General features: G+C 44.8%; 1 protein-coding gene across 1 annotated transcript in view; it reads left to right on the top strand.

Annotated features, from left to right (window-relative positions):
* Positions 1 to 24,659, top strand: part of LAMC3 (laminin subunit gamma 3) — a 58,626-nt gene that overhangs the window by 25,644 nt on the left and 8,323 nt on the right. Inside the window, exons 13-23 of the mRNA XM_033137405.1 lie at positions 9,556 to 9,744; positions 10,647 to 10,892; positions 12,470 to 12,623; positions 13,769 to 13,911; positions 15,494 to 15,672; positions 16,973 to 17,117; positions 18,077 to 18,282; positions 18,992 to 19,068; positions 19,318 to 19,452; positions 20,089 to 20,227; positions 20,846 to 20,998. Coding sequence (XP_032993296.1) covers positions 9,556 to 9,744; positions 10,647 to 10,892; positions 12,470 to 12,623; positions 13,769 to 13,911; positions 15,494 to 15,672; positions 16,973 to 17,117; positions 18,077 to 18,282; positions 18,992 to 19,068; positions 19,318 to 19,452; positions 20,089 to 20,227; positions 20,846 to 20,998 — 1,766 coding nt within the window. The remainder of the gene's footprint in view (positions 1 to 9,555; positions 9,745 to 10,646; positions 10,893 to 12,469; positions 12,624 to 13,768; positions 13,912 to 15,493; positions 15,673 to 16,972; positions 17,118 to 18,076; positions 18,283 to 18,991; positions 19,069 to 19,317; positions 19,453 to 20,088; positions 20,228 to 20,845; positions 20,999 to 24,659) is intronic.

Below are 24,659 nucleotides of genomic sequence, written 5' to 3' on the forward strand. Positions count from 1 at the left end.
TTCCCCTTCTGTGTAGAGTTGCCATATTTCAAGAAGTGAAAATCCGGACACAAAAGCTGACTTAGCTTGCTGTACATCCAGATTTCCCCTGACATTTCAGTGATTTCCTGTATGTTCAGGAAAATCTGGAGGTACGGCAACCCTATGATGGTGTGTATGTGTCTCTATCGTGTCCGTTTGGGAACATTCTCTTATCTTATTTTTGATATTTATGCTGCTAATTACTTCTACAGCTTTTATTTTAGGGAAAAGGTGATAATCTAAAAATCACCTGTACTGTAAAATAGCAGTTGTAACAATATGTTAAAGGTAAGTACAATTTTGTAAGTTTTAGACTCCTAAGTAGTAGTGGTTGCCAGCACATTATGCTGTTCACCTCTACACAGTTCCATCCTTATTTCAGAAATTTTGTAATATTGGTATATTGTGATGTTAACTGGCAACATATCACAATATTGAAAACTAGACATTGTCCTGCCCTAGTCTGGACCTTGGAGCTCTCTGTAGAGGGTGGTGCAGACCCTTGGCACTGCCTTCCCAAAGCTGGAAGTTGAATAAGCGCTTGCCCAGCTTTGGGGGGGGGGGAGAAGGGCTCTAGGACCCTGCCAGTGCCCATGAGCCTCCTTCCCAAAGCCAGAGCAATGCTGGCAGTTTTGAAGTGGCACAAAATTGGAAAGGTCCATAACTGGAGAAGAGATATATTTTGGGGTGCCAAATACTGGCTTCAGAAGATTACCAAAGTCCATCCATTTTATCTGTCCTTGGGAGAGTGTTGCAAGGGCTCTTGAATAGTAAACCTTATGTGATCACAGCTTTGTTCAGGTGTTTTTGGGTGGGTGGGGAATAAATATTTATTTTCCCACACACCTCCTGACACCAAAGTTCTACTGGGATGCTTGCAAGAGCGGGAAGCCCTTTCTGCCTCACCTCCCGAAAGCCCCCCCCCCATGTTGCTGAGGCTTCCTTGGCAGCTGCTGCTAATACAATAAAAATAATAAATTGGGATTATTTATTTCTGAGTTTAAAATAATTGAAATAAATATAGCCTTGTTGTTTAAGCCTCTTTCCTCCCTACTCCCCTTCTGTGTGTGCTGGTGTGTCTGAATTTCCCTCCTGTCTGTTAGGAACATTCTGCCACCTTAGATTTGACAACTTATGCTACTAGTTACTTCTACAACTTTGATTTTAGAAAAGGGTTCTAATTTTGAAATTATATGTACTGTAAAATAACCAGAATAGCAATAACTTATAGGTAAGCTTTTGACTCCTAAGAAGTAGGAGTTGCAAAATACATCACCCCGTTTGTCTCTACATAGTTCCATCCTTATTTCAGACATGGTCTTATATCGGTATATCGTGATGACATATCACGATGTTGAAAACCAGACATCGCCCAGCCCTAATCACAGCTGTTTTTCTTTTTGACCTATGTTTATGTGTGATACTCATTTTAGTCTGTCAATCTCCTTGGCTATTCAGATAGCAGAATCTCATATATGATATAATACGTCGCATGTAAGACCTGCTTTTTGTTTCGAGTCCATTATTCCTGTTCTCGTTTTTTTTACATAGTACTATGCTATTTCATCCAAAAATACCTCAGAAGATCCACTTGAGGGCGCCAAATATTGGCCACGCAGAGGGCGCCATTTTAGGAGTGATTACAAAGTGCATCCATTTTGTGTAGCCTTTGGAAGGGCAGTGCTAGGGCTCTGGGATGATGCCAGAGCCCTGGCACCGCCTTCCCAAAGCTGGAAATCTAGTACTTGATTCCCCATCTTTGGGAAAGAGATGAGGGCCCTAGGACCCTGCCAGAGCTTGAAGCTTCATTTTCAGAGCCAGACATCACCCAGCCCTAGTTGCAGCACTTTTCCTTTCGGACTTATGTTTATGTAGGATGCTAATTTTGTCTGTTAATCTTTCGAGTAGCAGAACGTCATATATGACGTGCATGCAGGACCTGCTTTGGTTGTAGGATATATTCCTTCTGAGGTACTTAAAAGTGTTTTCAGTCCATTATTCCTGTTCTCCTTTTCACATAGTGCTACACTAAATATGAGGTGCTACAAAATAGACAATATCCACTTGGGGGCGCCAACAGGCTCCTGCCATTTTAGGAAAGATTACAAAGTGCATCAATGTTGTGTGGCATTGGGAGGGTGGCACTAGGGCTCTGGGAGGCTGCTGTAGCCCTGGCACTGCCTTCCTGAAGCCGGAAGTCTAGTAAGTGCTTGCCTAAACAAAAGTGAGAAGATGCATATTTGAGAAGATCCATTTGGGGGTGCCAATACTAGCCTCCCAGAGGCTGCCATTTTAGGGAAGATTACAAAGTGCATCCATTTTGTGTGGCTGTTGGAGGGCAGCACAAAATCCTGGCACCAGCTTCCTAAAGCCAGAAGTTTAGTAAGTGCTTGCCCAGTTTTGGGAAGGGCTGTAGTATGTCATCAAAGCCTGGTTTTCCTGCACAGGGCACCCAGCCCGGTGGCACAAAACCCTTTCTGCCTCCCATCCCAAAAGCCTGGCAGGCATAGCTGTCAAGTTTCAGACTTGAAAATAAGGGATCAGCACCCTCACCTGTCCCGGGGACAGTCTACAGTTCTCAGGGACAGTCCACGCCGCAGTAATCCCCCCCCCCCGGCTACAAATTAATTTACACCAGGAAAGAGAAATCAGGGCAGAGAAAAGAAAGCACTTATTCATGCAGCACACGGTTAACCTCTGAAACTCCCTGCCACAGAGAGCAGCGATGGCCACCAACTTGGATGGTTTTAGAAAAGGATTAGGCAAATTCATGCAGGAGGAGAGGACCACTGATGGCTTCTGGCCAGGTTGGCTCTGCTCTGCCTCCAGTTAGGGGCAGCAATGCTTAATCTGAGCACCTGTTGCCGATAAACATTCGTCTATTTTATCTTCTTCTTTATATGTCTGTCTGTTTGTTATTAGGTATTTATATTCCACCTTTTTCTCCAAGGAGCTCCCTGGTCCTAGTCCTCATTTAATCCCCACAACAGTCCTGTGAGGTAGGCAGGCAGGCAGGCAGGGCTGAGAAAGGCAGGGACCCAAGGAGTCCTCGGACTCCAACTCTCCTTCCCGGAAATAAGGGAAATTTAAGGGATATCAACAATAAGGTATAGCAGCAGGAAACGGCTTGGAATAAGGGAGTTTCCCACAAAAAAGGGAGACAGCTATGCTGGCAGGTTACTGTGGCTCACATGGCAGCCTCCACTACTCTGGTAGAAAAAGAAATTGGGGTTATTTAATTCTGAGTTTAAACCTCTTTCCTCCCTTTGCCACCCCCAAACTGTGTCTTCCTCATCTCTGTTAGGGAACATTCACTCACCTTATCTTTGACATCTGTGCTGCTGATTTCTTCTACAGATTTTATTTTAGAGAAAAGATGCTGATTTAAAAATTATTGGTAAAATGAAATCACAGTTGTAATAATTTCTTAAGTGCAAGTAAAAATAATTAGGTTTTAGACTCCTAAGTAGTATGAGTTGCCAGCACATAACCCTGGTCGTCTCTACATATCTTTAATCATATTTCAGACACGGACATGGTGCTGCATCAGTATATATCACGATGACATATCACAATGTTGAAAAGCAGACATCGCTAAGCCCTCCTTGCAAAATTGAGAAAATCCTCTTGGGGGCGAAAATCCTGGTCTCCTACCATTTTAGGTAGGAGCCATTTTAGGAAAGATTAAGAAGTGTGTCCATTTTGTGTGGCTGTTGGAGGAGGCCAGTGCTAGGGCTCTGGGATGCTTTCAAAGGCCTGACACTACCATACTGAAGCCAGAAGCTTAGTGAGGGCTTGCCCACACAAATGTGAGAAGATGCATAATTGAGAAGATCCACTTGGGGCGCCAAATCCTAGCTTCCCACAGGCTGCAGCCATTTTAGGAAAGATTACAATGTACATCCATTTTGTGTGGCTGTTGGAGGGTGGTGCTAGTGCTCTGGGAGGCTGCTGCAGCCCTGGCACTGCCTTCCTGAAGCCGGAAGTCTAGTAACTGCTTGTCCAGTTTGGGGAAGCAGGGAAGAGCTCTAGGATGCAGTTTCCTTCCCAGAGCCAAATCGGAGGCTGCAGTTTGTATGCAAGAGCCACCCTGCTTAGGTGGCATAAAATTTGGGGCTCTTACAAGAGCAGGAAGCCCTTTCTGCCTCCCCTCCCTGAAGCTCAGCATGTTGTTGTGGCTTGCTTGGCAGCCTCTACTACTGTGGTAGAAAAATAAACGGGGGTAATTTAATGCTGAGTTTAAAACAATAAAAATAATCCTTGCCCTATTTAAGCCTCTTTCGTCCTGTTGCCCCACACACAATCAGTGTCTCCCTCATCTCTGTTAGGGAACTTTCTCTCACCTTACCTTTGACATATACCCTGCCAATTTCTTCTAGAGCTTTTATTTTAGAGAGAATATATTATTTTAAACAATATTGGTAATATAAAATCATAGTTGTAACAGTTTCTTAAGTGTAAGTCAAAATGAATAAGTTTTAGAACCCTAATTAGTATGAGTTTTCAGTACGTAGCCCTGTTCATTCTACATATCTCCATTCATATTTCAGACGCACATTGTGTTGTATCGGTATATATCGCGATGACATATCACAATGTTGAAAAGCAGACATCGCTCAGCCCTCCTTGCAAAATTGAGAAGATCCTCTTGGGGGCACCAAATACTGGCATCTCACTAGCCACCATTTTAGGAAAGATTAAGAAGTGCGTCCATTTTGTGTGGCTGTTGGAGGAGGGCTGCGCTAGGGCTCTGGGGTACTTCCCAAGGCCTGGCACCGCCATACTGAAGCCAGAAGCCTAGTAAGGGCTTGCCCACACAAAGGTGAGAAGATGCATACTTGAGAAGATCCACTTGGGGCACCAAATCCTAGTTTCCCACAGGCTGCAGCCATTTTAAGAAAGATTACAAAGAGCATCCATTTTGTGTGGCTGTTGGAGGAGGGCGGCGCTAGGGCTCTGGTGTGCTTCCCAAGGCCTGGCTCCGCCATACTGAAGCCAAAAGCCTAGTAAGGGCTTGCCCACACAAAGGTGAGAAGATGCATACTTGAGAAGATCCACTTGGGGCACCAAATCCTAGTTTCCCACAGGCTGCAGCCATTTTAGGAAAGATTACAATGTACATCCATTTTGTGTGGCTGTTGGAGGGCGGTGCTAGGGTTCTGGGAGGCTGCTGCAGCCCTGGCACTGCCTTCCTGAAGCTGGAAAGTCCAGTAAGTGCTTGCCTAGCTTTGGGAAGGAGGGAAGGGCTCTAGGATGCTGCCAGAGCCCTGGAGTTTCCTTCCCAGAGCCAGAGCGGTATGGGCAGTTTTTCTGCACAGGGTGCCCAGCTGAGGTGGCACAAAATTTTAAGGATCCGTTTTATCTGCTTTTGGAAGCGCAACACAAGGGCTCTGGGATGCTGCCAGAGCCTGAACAACACCTTGCCGCAGCTGAGTAAAACAAATGTGATTGCAGCTTTGCTCTAGTGCAGAGCTTTCCAAACTATGTGTCGCAATGCGTGTGTCCTGTCACCAGAACACTCGCCTCCTTTTTCCTGGGGGGTGGAAAGGGATTCATTTAACCTGCAGTTTGCTAGTAAAACTGAATTACTGTGTCTCGAAATGATGTATGCCTAAAAAGTGTGTCCCAGTCATGAAAACTTTGGAAATCTCTGCTTGTGTGTGTGCGTGTGTGTGCGCGCGCATGCATGCATGCGTTCTATTTATTTACTTCCCTAAACGGGGGTTATTTCAAAAAACAAACCTTGCTCTGTTTAAGCCTCATTCCTCCCTTGTCCCCTTCCTTTTGTGTGTCTCCCTTGTGTCTGTTAGGAAATATTCCCCCACTTTAACTTTGATATCTAGGTTACTAATTGGCTGCACAGGTTTAATTTTAAAGAAAAGGAGTGAATGTTAAAATTATCTGTACAATAGGTTGTAACAATATGTTAAAGGTAAGTACGATTTAATAGATTTTAGACCCCCCCCTAGGTAATAGCAGTTCCCAGAATATCATCCCGTTCGTTTGCTTCTACATAGTTTCATCCTTATTTTAGACTTTGTGTTACATCAGTATATTGCGATGTTTAGGTGGTGACATATCACGATGTTAAAATCGCCCAGCCCTCATTGCAAAATTAAGAAGTTCCACTTGGGGGCGCCAAATATTGGTCTTCCACAGGCTGCCATTTTAGGAAAGATTACAAAGTGCGTCCATTTTGTGTGGCTGTTGGAGGAGGGCGACGCTAGGGCTCTTGGATGCTTCTAAAGGCCTAGCACTGCCATACTGAAGCCGGAAGCCTAGTAAAGGCTTGCCCACACAAAGGTGAGAAGATGCATACTTGAGAAGATCCACTTGGGGGTGCCAAATACTATCCTCCCACGGGCTGCCATTTTAGGAAATATTACATAGTGCATCCATTTTGTGTGGCTTTTGGGAGGGCGGCGCTGGAGCCCTGGCACCACCTTCCAAAAGCCTGGTCTGGTAAGTGCTTGCTCAGGTTTGGGAAAGAGAGCAGGGCTCTGGGACCTTCATAATTGAGACAATCCATTTGGAGGGGGCAGCACATTTTGGTTTTGAAAGAAGTTAGTCGTCCCCCTCCATGTTCCTGATGCTTGCTTTTCTAGTAGAAGGATAAACTGGGATTATTTACTGTGGATTTAAAATTAATATTAAAAAAACCTTCCTTTGTTGTTTAGGCGTCTTTCCTCTACTCTCCCTTTCTGTGTATGCTGGTGTGTTTGTGTCTCACTTCTACATCTTTTATTTTAGACCAAAGTTGATAATTTACGATAATTTACGATAATCACGATGTTTAGCTGGTGACATATCACGATGTTGACATCGCCCAGCCCTCATTGCAGCCCTTTTCCCTTCTGACCTACTGGATGCTCATTTCAGTCTGTCAATATCTGTGCCTTTTCAAGTAGCAGAACCTCATATAGGATATAATACATTGCATGTAGGACCTGCTTTGGTTGTAGGGTATATTCCTCCTGAGATACTTAACACTGTTTCCAGTCCATTACTATTCCTGTTCTGCTTTTTCGATAGTGCTATGCTATTTCAGTCCTCCTAAACTTGGAGGTGGCACAAAATTAAGAAGATCCACTTGGAGGTGTCAGATATTGCCTTACATAGGCTGCAATGATTATGTGGCTGTGGGGAAGGCAGTGCTAGGGGTCTGGGATGCTGCCATAGCCCTGGCACTGCCTTCCTGAAGCCGGGAGTGTAGTAAGGGCTTTCCCATCTTTGGGTTGGAGGGAAGGGCTCTAGGGTACTGCCAGAGTGTTGGCAGTTTTACTTCACAGGGCACTTAGTGAAGGCAGCACAAATTGGGAAGATCCATAATTGAGAATATTGATTTGGGAGACCAAATATTGGCTTCAAAAGATTACTGAAGTTCGGTCTATTTTATCCATCTTGGGGAGGGCAGCACAAGAGCTCTGGGATGCCACCTTTGTTCAGGTGTCTTTTGGTGGGGGGGATGAATAAATAAATGGAGAGAGTGTTTCCTTCCCCTCTCTATTTATTTACTTCCCTCATACCTCCTAACACCCGAGTTCTGTTGGAGCTCATGCAACAGCAGGAAACCCTTTCTGCCTCACCTCCACAAAGCCCCCAATGTTGCTGAGGGCTGCATGGAAAAATGGAAACGGGCATTTACTGCTGAGTTAAAAATAATGGAAATAAACATATTCCTGTTTAAGTCTCTTTCCTCCCCACTCCCCTTCTGTGTGTGCTGGTGTGTCTGTGTCTCCCTCCTGTCTGCTAAGAAACATTATCTCACCTTACCTTTGATACCCATGCAACTAGTATCTTCCACAACTTTTATTTTTAAGTGAAAGGTGCTAATTTCGGTAAAATAAAATCACAGTTGTAGCCCTTGCTGCAAGTTTTTTCCTTTCTGACCTATGTTTATGTGGGATACTCATTTTAGCCTGTCAGTCTCAGAACCTCATATATCATATAACACATTGCATGTAGGACCTGCTTTGGATGTAGGGTATGTTGTTTAGTCGTTTAGTCACGTCGACTCTTCGTGACCCCATGGACCAGAGCACACCAGGCACTCCTGTCTTCCACTGCCTCCCACAGTTTGGTCAGACTTACGTTGGTAGCTTCGAGAACATTGTCCAACTATCTTGTCCTCTGATGTCCCCTTCCTCTTGTGCCCTCCATCTTTCCCAACATCAGGGTCTTTTCCAGGGAGTCTTCTCGTGAGGTGGCCAGAGTATTGGAGCCTCAGCTTCAGGATCTGTCTTCCAGTGAGCACTCAGGCCTGATTTCCTTCAGAATGGATAGGTTTGATCTTCTTGCAGTCCATGGGACTCTCAAGAGTCTCCTCCAGCACCATAATTCAAAAGCATCAATTCTTCAGCGATCAGCCTTCTTTATGGTCCAGCTCTCACTTCCATACATTACTACTGGGAAAACCATAGCTTTAACCATACGGACCTTTGTTGGCATGGTGATGTCTCTGCTTTTAAAGATGCTGTCAAGGTTTGTTATTGCTTTTCTCCCAAGAAGCAGGTGTATTTTAATTTTGTGACTGTTGTCACCATCTGCAGTGATCATGGAACCCAAGAAAGTAAAATCTCTCACTGTTTCCATTTCTTCCCCTTCTATTTGCCAGGAGGTGATGGGACCAGTGGCCATGATCTTAGGTTTTTTTTTATGTTGAGCTTAGGGTATATTCCTCCATTATTCCTGTTCTCCTTTTTACATAGTTTTACATTTCAGTCATCCTAAAATCTGAGGTGTCACAAAATTGAGAAGATCCACTTGGGGGCACCATATATCGGCCCCGTTACAGACGCTTCAGGTTACAGACTCCGCTAACCCAGAAGTAGTACCTTGAGTGGGCAGGTACCAACAACAACAACAACAACTATTTATTATTATTATTATTATTATTATTATTAGCCTCATGCTGGCCCAGCTTCTATTTGAACATTAAATGGTTTTGTTGATTTCTGTGTGTGCGGTTTATTTATTATTTTATCTGTCTTATTGATAATTTTATTTCCACCAGTTAGATCGCTGAATCAGAAAGCTCTCTGTTTCTACCTTGTTTTTATAGTTTGTTTTAAAGACCCTCCCTTTTTGTACACCACTTTGACATGTCTAACATAAAGTGATTTATACGTTTTGGAAATAAAACAAGAAGAATGTTTGGGACAAGCTCTGGACAGCTAGCTGTTTATTCAATATTTCTAGGACTTCCAAAAATAAATAATTTCCATGTCAGACAACACACCGACCAATATATGTCAGTTTCAAATGAGGGCTGTGCCAAGACCAAGCAGATTGGTTTGTTAAAATATAAATATAAAAATTAGATATATTTAATCTGGATTATGAACTAGACTCCTGGTTAGTAAGAGAACACCAGCCTAGATGGACTACCTGCCCAGCCCAAAATGGCCACTCTATTGTTCTTACAAAAAAACAAAACCATGATTCCATTTGAAGACAGCAAGCAGCTGTTTTAATTTTTTTCCCCTTTTCTTATCATAACTCCTGAGTGGCTTGTCCTGTTCCTTTCTCCACCAGGCCTCTGCCAATGCCTGCACAACACAGAGGGGCCTTCCTGTGAGCGTTGTGCTGCTGGTTTCCATGGCAACCCCTTCACTGGCCGCTTTGATGACTGTAAGCCTTGCCCTTGCCCTGGCCAGACGCCTTGCCTGGCTCTCCCACAGAGCGGAGAAGTGGTCTGTACCCACTGCCCACTGGGACAAAGAGGTGGGTATAACTATTGGGGCTCTGCTCATACAATAAACCAGTGGTTGACAATCTGCCAATCTATGTGGTTTTTTGCTGGTGACCATGAAGCCTCTGAACCCTGCTCCACAAACTGCTCCCTTGGTCATGAGGTGGGTGCCTTATTCTCCCTTGAAAAGTACATAGATGCTCTTTCCCACTTTCTCCTTTAGGTCTCTCTGCTTTTCAAGGCACCTCTGAGGATCTCAGTTCTTCTTGGGTTTCTTTTAAGTGCAAGTTGCTGGTCCTTATGGCTATGGAACTAAAATTGGGGATATATTTCTGCCTTTGCTCTCTCCCATTCTCCTCTGTCACTCTGACTTTGCTTGAATGAACCTCTATGTTTATTTTAAACATTGACTCATGGAATAAGCAACAAACATTTTATACCTCTGTGTCATTTGCAATTAGTGACGGAAAATCAATTTCAGAAGGAAAGGAATGTACAATTTTGTCTTTATGGCTTATAGGGAAGTTTGGATTCATGTTAATGATGGCAAACACCAGAGCAGAGTGAAATAATTATCCCGCCTGAGTTAATAATGGCAGATGGGATGCTGCTGTAATGCTTCCCAGGAGACCAACAAATGATATTTTTCAGACAGTTGAAGATGGCTTGAAAGAGGAATTAGTAATCATAGTGAATGAAGTCATCCCACTCTGACAGAACAGGATGAACAAGTTATATTCCTATTGTCCCCAAAACCTACCAACTCTACTCAACCAGAAAGCACCTGCGTTACATGTGTACGCTTTGGAAAGTGGGAAAGTGATACCTTTTGCAAACTGCTTTCAGCTCTCTTCAGTACCATCTGCAGTCTCTGTTGGCAGGACTTGTTGACAAAACCTGGTTCTCTCCTCCTACCTCTGGTGTTCTTCTCTAGGGAGACTCTGTGAGCTGTGCGATGATGGCTTTTTCGGGGACCCCCTGGGAAGGAATGGTCCAGTCCGACCTTGCAGCCCCTGTGAATGCAACAGCAACGTGGACCCCAATGCCGTGGGCAACTGTGATGCTGTCTCAGGCCAGTGTCTCCGCTGCTTATACAACACAGCAGGGGAACACTGTGAGAGGTGTCAGGAAGGCTTCTATGGAGATCCACTAGCCACCAACCATGCTGTGAAGTGTACACGTGAGTACAGGCCTTCCGCTCATCCTGAGAGCCGTTTGGAAACCTTTTGGTCCAGCAGCATACAGAAGTTTTAAAAAAGTATTCCAGGGGTTCCAGCCGTCTATTTTTCCTTTTGGAATGAGGCACAGCGGAGACTGTGGTGTCTTTATGATATTTACACATATATACAACCTGAGCCTACGATAGAGAGCTTCACAGCATCAACACCCCAAAAGGGTCTTGTTTCTCCTACAGTTGCTAGTCCATCACCTTACGAGGATGCTAGCTTGGCTTGATTAGCTTTTAACACTTGCTGAATCCAGGGATTAGAGGAACTCATGAACAATATTGAGTGGTTGGCATAACACAGTCTTGATTTTGTTCATTAACATAAAGAAAGGAGTCTATGTTTCTTGGAAAGTATCTCTTTTCATTATGCCTTTATCACCCTCCTGTGTCTGGTGAGATGCTCAGACATTGGTGTAGGTCAGATATCATTTTCCCATTTTTAAAAGAAATAGGGGGCCCTGTGTCCTGCCCACTTCCACATGGGCTTATCGACGCGACACCTTCAGTGACTCTCCCATAACATGGAAACCACAAAATATGGAAACTGGGAATTATTTTAGGCTGCATCCAGTCTTCCTGGATTTCCTATGCTAAATGGAAATTGTAGCAAGAGCAGTGGGCCCTGTTGCTAACTTTGGTGCCCTGATGAATGCCCAGACTTGCTGCCTTCTGGAGCTAATACTGTTTAGACTAACTGATGTTTCTGGGCACTTCAAAGGCAACTAAAAAGGAAAAATAATCAAAATTATGGTTTCCACAAAATCATAAATTACAAAACAGGTGGGAAACCTCAAACAACACTATCTTAATCATTTTTTAAGGAGTGTTTTTGCCTGGCGTGGATAGAGAGGGATGTAAATGTGTGTAGAAACAACCCTATTGTAAAAAAGTCAAATTTACATTCATTACCCCACCTTTTTTTGCTTCTGGCCCTGGCCACTTCTATGAAGCGGCTCTAGAACAATTGCATGTTAGGACATATCCTCTTTTTGGGGGCCAACATGCCCATCTGGGCGGATTTTTACATTTCAATGGAAATGTCCAGGTTTGGGGCTTATTTTATTTAATTTTTTGGTTTTGGGGTGGGGGACGTGCACATGCTTGGGAGGGCACTGTGCCCCGGAAGTGCCACAGTGGAGCGAGGCCATCGCAGCAAAGAACAAAGATCAGGTAGGAGCTGGGGTCCTGCCTCCGCTTGGCCTGGCAGTGGCTCGGCCTCAGACTGCTCTGGATGACGTGGCCACTGCCAGGATGGAGTATCCATTCGTATGTGGCCCTTGGAATGTTGAATGCAATAGAATGTGGCCCTAAGGCCAAAAGAAGCTCCCCACCCAGGTTTAAAACAATAAAAACTATTTATTTTTGAAAAAAAACAAGCCAACAGAATTGAAAATTTAGATTTTAAATGCACGCAACAAATATGGGTTGCTTGTTGAATGGGGGGGCCTGGGCTGTGCCAAGACCTGTAGGCTTAGCCCGCCAAGTATTTAAGTGTAAGAATGTATTTTCCCTCCCCTCATCCTTCCTAGCCTGCAACTGTAACCCTGGAGGCTCTACCAACGGAGCAGCGACTTGTGATGATGTCACCGGTCAGTGCATCTGCCTCCCCCATGTGACTGGGCGGGACTGCAGCCAATGCCAAGCAGGTTATTATGACCTCCAGCCAGGAAAGGGTTGCAAAAGGTAATTGAGTGGAGTGGGTGGGAAGGAAGGAAGGGTGGGGGAGAAAATGATTTTTAGAGAAAAATCAGGTGGGGGATATGTAATATAGGAGGAACCTGCCTTATACTGAATCAAACCATTGGGTCCATCTAGCTCAATATTGTCTACACTGACTGGCAGCAGCTTTCCAGTATTGCAAGCAGGTTTCTCTCCTTGCCCTACCTGGAGAAGCAAGAGGCTGAACCTGTGACCTTCTGCACGCAAAGCAGATGTTCTTCCTCTGAGCTACAGCCTCTTCCAGTAGCCTAGTCTGTGGTTAAACATACTCTGATTACTTTTGTGCTGCTGATTGGCATTCAATATTGTGACAAGTACACCCCAGTTATGGAGCTGAACAAACTTGTCATACATACTTGCTAAGATTTCTTAGTATGGCAGTGAACTTTGACTTTTATTGATAATTATAGTATTTGTTTTACTTTCCTTAAAGGTTTTTCCCATTTGGGGTTTTATTTTTAAATTACTGTACTAATCGATTGTAATGAAACCTCACAGCTGTTGTTTACAAAAAACAAAACATTAAAATTATCAGTAAAACACTGAGGTTCTATTTACAGTCAAGTGGTGTATAAATTTAATTAATTAGGGCAGGCAGGCAGTCCCATAGTTTTTCCACCACATATGATGTCCAGTATCTTTTCTGAGCCAATTTAACCAATCTTAACAGTGTGTGGTTGAGAAGGACCTGGAAGCAAATCTTAGTGCAGAACAATGGTTCTCAAAGTTTTCCTCTGGGTCACATTTTCAGAATAAAAATTTGCTTGTGCAACTTATATTTTTATTGATAAGAAATACATTGGAAAACAAAAAGAAACAACTACTAGCATTGTTGGAAAAGCTATCTATCCATATTCTGCAAATAAATAAAAATAATATTGTGGTAGTATAATCTACTCTACTACCCTGAGATGTTTGTTATTTTCCCTTGATTGCCCTTGAATCTTCCCACACTTGCCATCCTCTCTTGCCACACCATTGCGGCAAACCACACCCTTTGAGAATCACTGACATAGAGACAGGATTACCGTATATGAGAAGGCCATTGAATAACCTGGTTCTAAGCTGTTTCTTCTTCTCTCTATCTCTCCCTCTCTCCCCCTCCTCAGTTGCCAATGCCACCCAGTAGGTTCTCAACACAGCCACTGCCACCCGCTCACAGGGCAATGCTCTTGTCAACCTGGTGTGGAAGGTGTGTCATGTGATCAGTGCCAGGCTGGTTTCTTTGGCTTCTCATTCCAAGGATGCCGAGGTAATTCCAGTGCCTGATTGAGTGTCTTCACAGTTTCTTATAATGTCTTGTCATGGTTGCAGGGCTCTCTTTCTCCTTGGGCTTCTTCCCTGCACTCCACTGGAACACAACTGATTAAGAGGATCTGTCATAAAAGGATGGGGTGGAGACTGATAAATTAGTCACAATGTGGAACATCCTGCAGAAGAGCCTGGATCAGCCTAAAGGCTAGCCCAGCATCTCATTCTCACAGTGGCCACCAGATGCCTGTGCGAAACAGCAAGCAGGACCCAACAGCACTCTCCCTGTTTGTGATATCCTGCAGGGGCGCCAATTTGAATAAAATATTGGGGGGGGGCAGGTCCTAGCAACAGAGGTACCTAGAGCTGGTGAGATGGTTTATTCCCTACTCAATCCACTTTTTTTATCCCTAAAACAGTTCTGTGAGGTTAATTGTTTTCAAAAACAGCAGCTGAACCCAACTCTCTCCAAGGCCAAGTTTCTAGGCATCTGGTTGTCTCCCCCACCCCACTCCAACCCAAATCAACAAGTGCTTGCTACAAAATTATGCATTTGCCTGCTTGGGCATATTTTTAGGACACCTTATTTCTGTGACAGTAGACTTTAATATGAATTGCTTTTAAATATTGTGATTTAATTGTTGTAATGAGCCCTAGGTCCTTGGGGTAAAGGGCAGAAAGAAGAGGAAGAGGAGGAGGAGGAGGAGGAGGAGGAGAGCTTTACCCTGCCCACTTATGGGGAGGGTAAATGGTGAAATGATAAATAAGAAATTATGTTGATTGTTTTTGCTCTCTTGCCATCCAGCAATCCTTTTACAAGTTCGTTTACAGCGCTTGTTTTGGGGGGAGGGTCCAAAAGTAGAATAGAAAGAAAGCCAGCCAGCAATGCCCATCAACTTTGGGTCCCTCCAGCCCCTCAAATATTTTAAGGGGGGTGCAAAGGGACCTGAGTTCCCAGCAGCAGGTATTCAAAGGCTTGCTGCTTCTGATGGTGGAGGCAGAACACAATCAATATGGCAGGTAGCCACTGACAGCCTTATCCTCTATGAATTTGCCTAATCAGCTTTTAAAGCCATCTAAGTTGGTGCCCATCATTGCCTCTTGTGGGAGCGAATGAACTATGCATTTTTACCACATAAATTACAGTGGTATTGAACATCCTGCAGGAATAAATGGCCCTGAGAAATATTAGGAATCATCTGAGCTGGAGATACTCCATTATCCTAAAAACAAATCTCACTGTTTGTCTTCCCTTTTTCCCACCTCTGGAAGCCTCCCCAAAAGCTGGAAATGTGGGGTGTTGTTTGAATCAAAAGGGATGTATGTAGGAAACTATCCTATTCAAAGTTAGACCACTGGTCTGTCTAGCTCAGTACTGCCTGCACTGACTGGAAGTGGCTGTTAGGGATTTTAGACTCAAGGGTCTCTCCTATTCGTGGTACCTGGAGATGCCAGGGATTGAACCTGAGGCCTTCTGCATGCAAGGCAAGCGCTCTATCACCAGACTATGTCCTTTCCCCTTCTCCTTCCCATACATGCTGTCCCCAAATTAAGAGTCACACATATTGTTTTTTTACTTCCAGCCTGCAACTGCTCCCAGCTCGGTTCTGTCTCCCTCCAGTGCCATGACAACAGCACATGTGTGTGCAAGCACGGGTTTGTGGGGTACAAGTGTGACCAATGCAAAGTGAACTACTTCTATGACCCTGGGAGCAATCAGTGCCTGGAGTGCCCTATTTGCTACAGTCTCGTGAAGGAAGAGGTAAAACCTACCACTTGCTTGCTTGCTTGCTTGCTTGCTTGCTTGCATCAGCCAGTAAGTCAGCCAATCAGCTAATCAGACATTTTAGTCAGATTTGCTAAATGTATAGTCAGCCAATTAACCCCATTAAAAACAAAAATACTTCCTTACTATATTTCTAGACTACTGTCCATTCCTTAAGATCCCTGGTATCAAAACAACAACAATCATAAACCAAAACAAAATAAAAAATAAAAAAAATCCTTCCAGTAGCACCTTAGAGACCAACTAAGTTTGTTCTTGGTATGAGCTTTCGTGTGCATGCACACTTCTTTAGATACACTGAAACAGAAGTTATTTTGTTTTGACTATGGCATGCAGACCAACACTGCTACCTACCTGTAACTGAATCATAAACCAGTTAATGCAACCAAACATGTAAATCAACAATTATGATAACTGTATTTCTGTGGCCAAAAAGAGCATTTCATTTTGAGCTGGTCTCACCAGCCACTCAACTCAGAACACCCACCAAAGCCTGGCTGAACAGCTAAGTCTTAAGGCAAAGGAAGGTGCCATATAAACCTCCAGGTGGAGGGAGTTCCAGAAGTGGGGTCCCACTAGTGAGAAGGTTCTATCCCATGTCACTATACAGTTGACCCAACACCCTTTAGCATATCTTAGGGCCTGTTCATGTTGGCATAAGGAAAGGTGCTTCTTCAATTATTTGGGTCTCTGGTTTTTTAAGTACTTAATAAGTTAGCATCATTGGACCCAGTAGCATATATGCAACCAGTACAGCTCCTTTAAAATTGGTGTTGTATATGGGTGTGATTGACTACACCACTCGGTGCTCTAACGGTTGCAGCATCTGGACTGTCTTCAAGGTTATGTGCGATGCTAATTGGCCCCTGTGATATCGCCAAGAACCAGGAACATTTTTAAAATTTAATTGATAATTTTTTGGATTGAATACATGTATTCATTTCTAAGGCTGTGTTGTTGAGTGGTAGTTTCAAGTTTTACATTTTTGTATTGCCCTTTTTATCTTTCGTCATTTCTGATATTTTACACAAGCATTTGCCAAGGAAAGTTGCCTAAACTTAATCAAATAAACTATTTTCTACCCTTTGCACTGTACGGCTGTCTTTTACTATCATGTCTGCATTCCTTCCCAAAAGCCATCTTGTTTCAGCCTCATTTCATCTGCAAGCAGCAAGTTGTGGAACCCAAGCTCAGGGTTGCACCATGAGACTGTCTTTTTATATTACGTCTGTCTTCCCTGGAAAGCCATCCCATATTGCTTTCTTTCTCCCTGCAGGCAGACAATTTGAAGGCCAAGTTGACGAAGATGGAGTCATGGTTGGAGAAACCAGATTGTGGCATGATGAGGGCACGTTATTATTCTGCCATGCTGCGGGACACACCACGGGGTGACACTCTCCACAGCCGTTACCTGTTGAAAGGTGAAGAGATTGGGCGGGTGGGAAAGGGGTCTTCCCTTTCTGTTGGGGCACAGGAAATATCTAGAAGGGACTTTCAGACCCACCAACAGAGAATCCTCCCAATTTTCATCAAACTAGCAACTCAAGAGGATTTGCCTCGAAAAAGGTCAAGTATATGGATGAATGGATCATTCTGTGTCTTCTTCATGTGCATTTCACGTGTCTCCATCTTGTTCCACACCTTGCTCAAAAATGGGAGAGAAAAGGTGATTGGGAGGCCTACAGTCTAAAAGGCAAAAGGAAAAGGAAAAGGAATTGAGATTGAGAAAGACAACAACTAGCACTGATTTTTGGTTAAAAACAGTGCTTTTCTTCTAGGGGAAAAAGGTGCTGGTACTGTGTACCCTTGAGAGCCCCCTGAAAGAAGCACTGGTTATAAAGTTCCCAGAAGTGTTCCTTCTGCCAGGAAGGAAGCAAAGAAGTTCTAAGGAATGTAAGAAGCTACCTGAAACCATTGGGCTGCCAAGCTCACGGTTGTCTACACTGAACAGCAGCAGCTGTCTCAGGTTTCAGACAGCCCTACCTGGAGAAGCTGAGGATTGAACCTGGGGGGCCTTCTGCATGCAAGGCAGATGCTCACCTACTGAGCTGCAGTCCTCCCCCAGCCCTTAGCTGGTCATTCTTTCGCAAATGGGTACAACCAAGGTAGTCTCTCCCTAGCCATGATGTTCTTCCTGTGAGGCAGAGGGAGCAGCTTCTCTTGGTTCTTTGGTCAATTGCAGAGGCTAAAATGTTGTACCCTCCTGCGCTGCACTCTATGCACAATACGCTATGTACCTCTCCACTACAAAGGAGAGGGAGTTGATCAGATAACACCCCCCAAAAAACATATCCCCTAATGCTCCATATCCAGCTTTTCTCTGGCACAGCCCCAAGCATGTGAAGTAGCCATTGCAAAGAGCTATTTTTGTCCCCTGCAGGTGCCAAAGTGGCTTTCCTAGAAGAGCTTGCTGAGCTGGAGAGCCTAGTGCATGATGCAGAGAGCCGGCTGAGGAACACCAGTGAGATTATGGGCTGTGACAACCAGAGTGGCACCAAGGGCTGCCTCCTCCTCACTGACATCCTGCCCATCCTACAGTCCACACAACAACAGATCCAGATGGCCACCAACACACTTGATGCCATGGTACCACACCGAGAGTGGAGCTGGCTTGGCGCAGAATTCAAAAGTGTCCATGGGCAAAGGCACAGTTCAGCAAGTGCTAGAGATCAGCTGATCACTGTGTGCTGAAGGCTGGGCCATTAGGGAGAACAGGGCACTGCCCTTATCCATCCCCACCCTTCCTGCCTTCTTACTTAAAACCAATCCAGAGGGAGACCCTGCCTGTCAGCTTTCTCCTCCTTAGTCTCAATGTTGCCCTTAGAGAAAATAGCAGGGTGAAGGATGATAGGGACAAAACTAGAATGAGTTGGTTCCGCCTCTCATTGTCTCTAACTCTGCTTCTTCACCAGCCCCACTGACCACCAGATACCACTGTATCTGGAACTTGTAGATCACTGTCCACTGGGCTTCACGGATCCTGACAATTGGCTGATAGTCAGAGCTTATGAAGCCTGATATACAGCTATGTCTTTACCTGTTGCACACTTTGCATCGTACCAGAAGGCGGGTATAGAGCAGGTGAGCATGGCTTGGCCAGAATGGCCTGGCAGGCCAAATGGGGAATCTGGCAGGCTTAATCAGGCCCCTGAGCCAGAGGTTCCCCATTGGTGTTCTAGCCCCACACCTTTTGTTTATGGGAAGCTTGCAAGGAGTATATTATTTTCAGAAGTGTATTGCCAGAGAAGAGAGTTTTCTCCAGAAAACCAGAGGATTTTCCCTCCTTCCCTTAAAGGAGTTTCCTGCTGAGATGTCGCACCAGCCCACCAACTGGACCCACCAGGCACAGGAGTCTAGAGTGCTGGCCCAGAGGTATGTTTCACATATTCACAGTTGAATATATAAGTTCCAACTTAGAATGGACTAATGTGTTCACTGATTTCAGTGGGGTGGCCCTGAGTATGATGAAGGCTGCGTACACACCATATGTTTAAAGCACATTCCTCTGCCCCCCAAAATCCTGAGTACTGTAGTTCACCCAGTTAATCAACTAGTAGCAATTGGGCTGGTGAGATGGCCAGCAATGCCAAAGTCACTGTGTTTTCTTTCTTCTCTCCATAGCCATATGGAGGCTGCGGCCTTGGTGGAGGACACTGCCCAAAAGGCCATGCTCCTGTCCAACAAGACCTACCACCTTCTGCAGAGTATCATAGAGGACAATGCAAAACTGGAGTTTAGGGGACAGATGGAAGAGAGGTGAGCTCTCGGGGATGTAGTCCAGCATCCTTTCCCCACAGTGGCCCAGATAGGAAGGCTGTAAGCATCTGCAGTTACCATATTGTTGACCCTGAGTTACACTGTTCTCACTGCAGGAGATACAGATATACAGTATTAGAAACATCTTAATTATTAGCCAATAAGTGCTATCCACAGCCATTTTTTCCTGTAAGCATGCAGGCAAGTGTTCTCTGCCTCTCAACAAACCTTAACCTCAGAGAGGAACAGATATGTTTAGATTGAAGGCAGTGAGGATGCTTTCAGTCCAGCTTATCTGCTCCATAAATGTCATCTTCATAATCATATGATTAACGTCATATGAGGGACCATCATAATTTGCTTCAAGTTTTGATCTAGGCAAAATGAGGTGCAAAAAAGGGGTCGGGATCCAGCTCCTTAATTGTTTTGCTAGTACTTTCCCTCTTTGATGTCAGCTTTAAATTTTGATTTCAGTGACTCTGAAATAATGACTGGGAGTTTTGAGTCAGCAAAAATGTCCCTTGGTCTTTCTCAGGAACTTCCATTCCCAGACCACATGATTGTGTATCCTGAATCAATTTTCTATTTCTTTTGTTGCCCTATTGGCTCACAGTTTCCTTTGGCATCTTCTCACAGCTACCAGAGAATCCAAAAGGCACAGAGGGAGCTTGGCTTCCAGATGGAAGAGGCTACAGCCAAAGCTGAGGAGGCTTTTGCTTCAGTCCATCAGGGCAACATGGCAAAGAACCTCAAGCAGATCAGTGTCATAGAGCTGGTGAGCAGTGGGGAATAAATGTGCACTAAATACACCCCCTGCCCCCTTTCACATGACCATGCCACATAAAAGGGGGGGAGGTATGCCATGGGTTGTAGCCAATGGCAGTCCTACACAAAGTAGACCCATTGAAACCAATGGACATGACATTCCTATTAGTTTCAATAGATTTACTCTGAATAGGAGGTAGCTGAATGCAACCCAGTGACTTTGGGGTGTGGGGATGATCTTTAATAATCTGGGGAACAGCTCTTACCTTTAAAAATGAGGTGGCAAAAGTTTTTCTCTCCCCCCACATCCCTCATTCTTGTCAGGAGTCTATTTGGCTGTTATTGGCTGACACAGTTTCCAATTTAATTATAGTTTTCCCTGGAAACTTTACTAATACCCAGGTAGAAAACTGTTCTTCACTGATTGCTTTTTATAATCTCCCATTGCTGTTTACTAAGGGTATCAAACTAATTTGCTTTTATTCTATGGGGTTTTTGGTTTCATTTTTGTATTGCCAGTTTGAAAGCCACTGAGTAGTGGCAATGCTGCAATGACGACAACAAACCATCTTGCTTGGGTCAGATCGCTTAATAGAAATTAAACTTCTTCCGGTGTTTGCTCCTACAGCACCCCCTGGTTCAGCAGGCTGAAAATCTAACTCATTGTGCCAATGAACTGGAGCACCTGGCGGAACAGAATAAACACCTGGTGGCCAATGGATCTCTTATTGTAGAGGCCAAACTGGAGGGCGTGACTCAGAGGATGAAGGAGTTGGAACAAGTGAGTTACTCTCTGCTTAGTGCTGCATCTCATTTCTAATCAGGACAATTTGCACTGGCAGGAATGACACAATTCCCTCTCTTCCTGGCATAGCTGTCAACTTGCCCTTTTTTGCGGGAAATTCCCTTATTCCAGCGCTGTTTCCCATTGCAAAAAAAAAGGGAAAGTTGACAGCTATGGCCGTTTCCCAATGCAAAAAAAGGAAGGTTGACAGCTCTGCTTCCTGGTGTTCTGGCGAGTGCTATTGTTTGCATTGACCAAATGGCAACACTTGTCCACAAGAGGGTGCTGCTATTCACTCCTGAAAAAGTACAAAATCCCTCTCTTCTCAGTGTTCTGGCTGAGCGCTAATGTTTACATTGGGAAAATGGCAACATGCGTCCACGAGAGGGTGCCGTTCACTCCTGAGATTACAAAAACAAATCTTATAACAAAACATCAAAATAAATTGAGAGATTAAAATGCAATCAAACTGGCTTTAAAAGATCCAGTTACAGGTAGGTAGCCGTGTTGGTCTGCCATAGTCAAAACAAAATAAAAAATAAATTCCTTCCAGTAGCAGTGTACATGCACATGAAAGCTCATACCAAGAACAAACTTAGTTGGTCTCTAAGGTGCTACTGGAAGGATTTTTTTTATTTTTTTGTTTTGTTTTGGCTTTAAAATAGGAATAGATAAATTCATGGTGGATAAAGGCTATCGATATCAACTAGCCATGATGACAATACTCTGCCTTCAGCAGTACCGCTTTTGAATACCAGTTACTGGAAATCACAGGAGTGGAGAGGGCTCTTGTAGTCAGGTGCTGCTTGTGGGTGAGTTTCCCACAGGTGTCCAGTTTGCCACTGTGAGACCAGGATGCTGGGCTAGATGGGCCACTGGCTTCATCCAGCAGGGCTCTTCTTGCATGCTTGTGTTAGCATAACTACAGTATATCATAAAATTGTATGTACTACCAGGGCTTCTGTACCAAACAGCTGTGCAAGCCTTTGGAAGGCAGAGATGCAAGAGGGCCTCAAAGGAGGGATGGAAGGAAAGAGGGACAGGGGCCAGTGCTGCCCACAACACTTTTGGGAACATCTGGCTTCTGGAAGTGCTAAAAGAAAATTCATACCCCAGTTTTCCAGTGGCCCATGGAAGTATGCTTCCGGCAGAGTTTGAAATGCACAGCAGAAGAGACTTGTCTGAAGCAGGTCACTAGGAGTCAAAAGGCTTTTCCAACTACGTCTTTATTTCCTGCATTCCTTCTTTATCAGGATACAAAAACAAAAGGTTGGCTTGGCATCAACAGAAGGAAAAATAAAACAAACAAACCAGACCAGCTCAGGTGCAACTTGATTACTCAAAACCCAACAAACACCCCTAACCATCATTCAAGGCACCCCAGGGTGTCACGGCACACTGGTTGGAAACCAGTAAGCTAATGAATGAATAATAATCGTGCACAGAAAAGCTTTTTTTTTCTTACTTACTTTATATACTATCTTTCCCTCCAAGCAGCTCGAGTGGTGTACATGGTTCTCCCCATTTTATCCTCACAGCAACCCTGTGAGGTAAGGTAGGTAATGGTAAAGGACCCGTGGATGGTTAAGTCCAGTCAAAGGTGACTATGGGGTGCGGCACTCATCTTGCTTTTCAGGCCAAGGAAACTGACGTTTGTCCACAGAAAGCTTTCCAGGTCATGTGGCCAGCATGACTAAACTCCTACGAGTGCACGGAGGACCATGACGAATGCCACAGCGCCTGGAAACGCCGTTTACCTTCCCGCTGCAGCGGTACCTATTTATCTACTTGCACTGGTATGCTTTCAAACTGATAGGTTGGCAGAAAGTTAGGCTGAGAGTCAGTTTCTGGCCCAAGGTCACCCAGTGATATTCATGGCTGTGTGGGAATTCAAACCCTGGTCTCCCTGGTCCCAGGCCAAAGCTCTAACCATTACAGCTCCCTGTCTCTCAACAGAATAAAAACAACCAAATAGCAGCAGGAAAAAATAAGACAGTAATGATGTTAGTAATGGGCATATTGCTCTGAGCTGCTTTTCTTAGGCAAGTGGAAAGCAAAGGAGGTCATTTGTCATGAAGAGCCCCAAAAGTGACATTGGCAAACCTAACCCATTTAATGATATTGAGCCAATGGGTAAAGCCAATCACACTGAATCCTGAAAATGACCCTCGGTTTCCCCCTCTCCCAGCTTGACTGAGAATGCTTCAGGATCAATGCCAAAATACTGACTTCATAAGATTCTCCAGGACTCTCGGTACATAGCTAAAACAAACCTTGAGGAATATTTATACAAATGAATGAGTTGGAGGAGGAGTTGTATTCTGGTTGCATACATGGCTTCAACACTAATCCATTTTGCAGGCTGGTGGCGCTGTGGTCTAAACCACTGAGCCTCTTGGGCTTGCTGATCCAAAGGTCGTTGGTCTGAATCCCCGTGACAGGGTGAGCTCCCATTGCTCGGCCCCAGCTCCTGCCCACCTAGCAGTTTGAAAGCACATCAAAGCTCAAGTAGATACATAGGTACCGCTCCGGCGGGAAGGTAAACAGTGTTTCCGGGCACTGCTCTAGTTCGTCAGAAGCGGCTTTGCCATGCTGGCCACATGACCTGGAAGCTGTCTGTGGACAAACGTCGGCTCCCTTGGCCAGTAAAGCGAGATGAGCGCCGCAACCCCAGAGTCATCCGCGACTGGACTTAACTGTCAGGGGTCCCTTTACCTTTACCTAGGCCTACAGGAACACGTGTGAAGTCTTCCCTCAATTGAGGCTTCCACAGTGGATGGGAGAGCTCCCAGTGCGCATGGTCCAAATCACCTGCATTTATAAAAATAAATTTGCTGGATCACTGTGAATGTATTTTGGAGCTACTATTACAATTGTAGCCCAGCCTCTTTCTTAACAACACCTCTCTCTCCCTCTCTCTCTCTCTCTCTCTCTCTCTCTCATATTCCTTCAAGAGCAGACTTTCAGATATTTTCTATCTCCCCTTTCTTGCTTTGATAACAAGAGTGGTTAGTGCTTTTCTTGGGTACAGGGCCTGGATTTTCTTTTCTAAAAAATAATGGTGCATTTAAACAAAATCTAGGTTGCCTCCAACACTTTGCATGGAGATGGTTGGTCTTTTAGTGTGACAGCACCTACACTGTTAGGGCGCCAACAAGTTGGCGTGCTGTAGCGCAGCAGTCAGTCAGATAAGCCAAGGTCGAACTGTTCGGGTCAGAAGCCAGCCGAAGTCAGGAATCAGTATGGGGTCAGGAGAAGCCGAAGTCAGAACAGTCCAAGTCAGGAACCAGCCAAGTCAGTCAGGGAAAAGCCAGGAACCAGGAACAAACCAAGGGTCAGGAACAAGCCGAGGACCAGGAACAAGCCAGGAGTCAGGAACAGAACGAGCAAGAGCAACCACGCACTCAGCATGTCAGTTGCAGGTGCTAGCGAAGGGAGGAGCTAGCCTTTGTTAAGTAGCTGGCCTGCAACCACGTCTCTTACGAGATGCAGCTGCCTCTAATTGTTCCCTGCGTCTCTCAGCTCTACGCTCTACAGCTGAGAAGGGAGGAGGGGAAGGGCTGTTTCTCTCCTCACAAGGGCCTGATTCTGGCTCGACTTCCTCCTCCTCCTGTTCTGGTCTTTCCCCCTCTCCATCTTCCTCTTCCTCTTCCGAGGA

This window comes from Lacerta agilis, chromosome Z (genome assembly GCF_009819535.1).
Source record: "Lacerta agilis isolate rLacAgi1 chromosome Z, rLacAgi1.pri, whole genome shotgun sequence".
NCBI lineage: Eukaryota > Metazoa > Chordata > Lepidosauria > Squamata > Lacertidae > Lacerta > Lacerta agilis.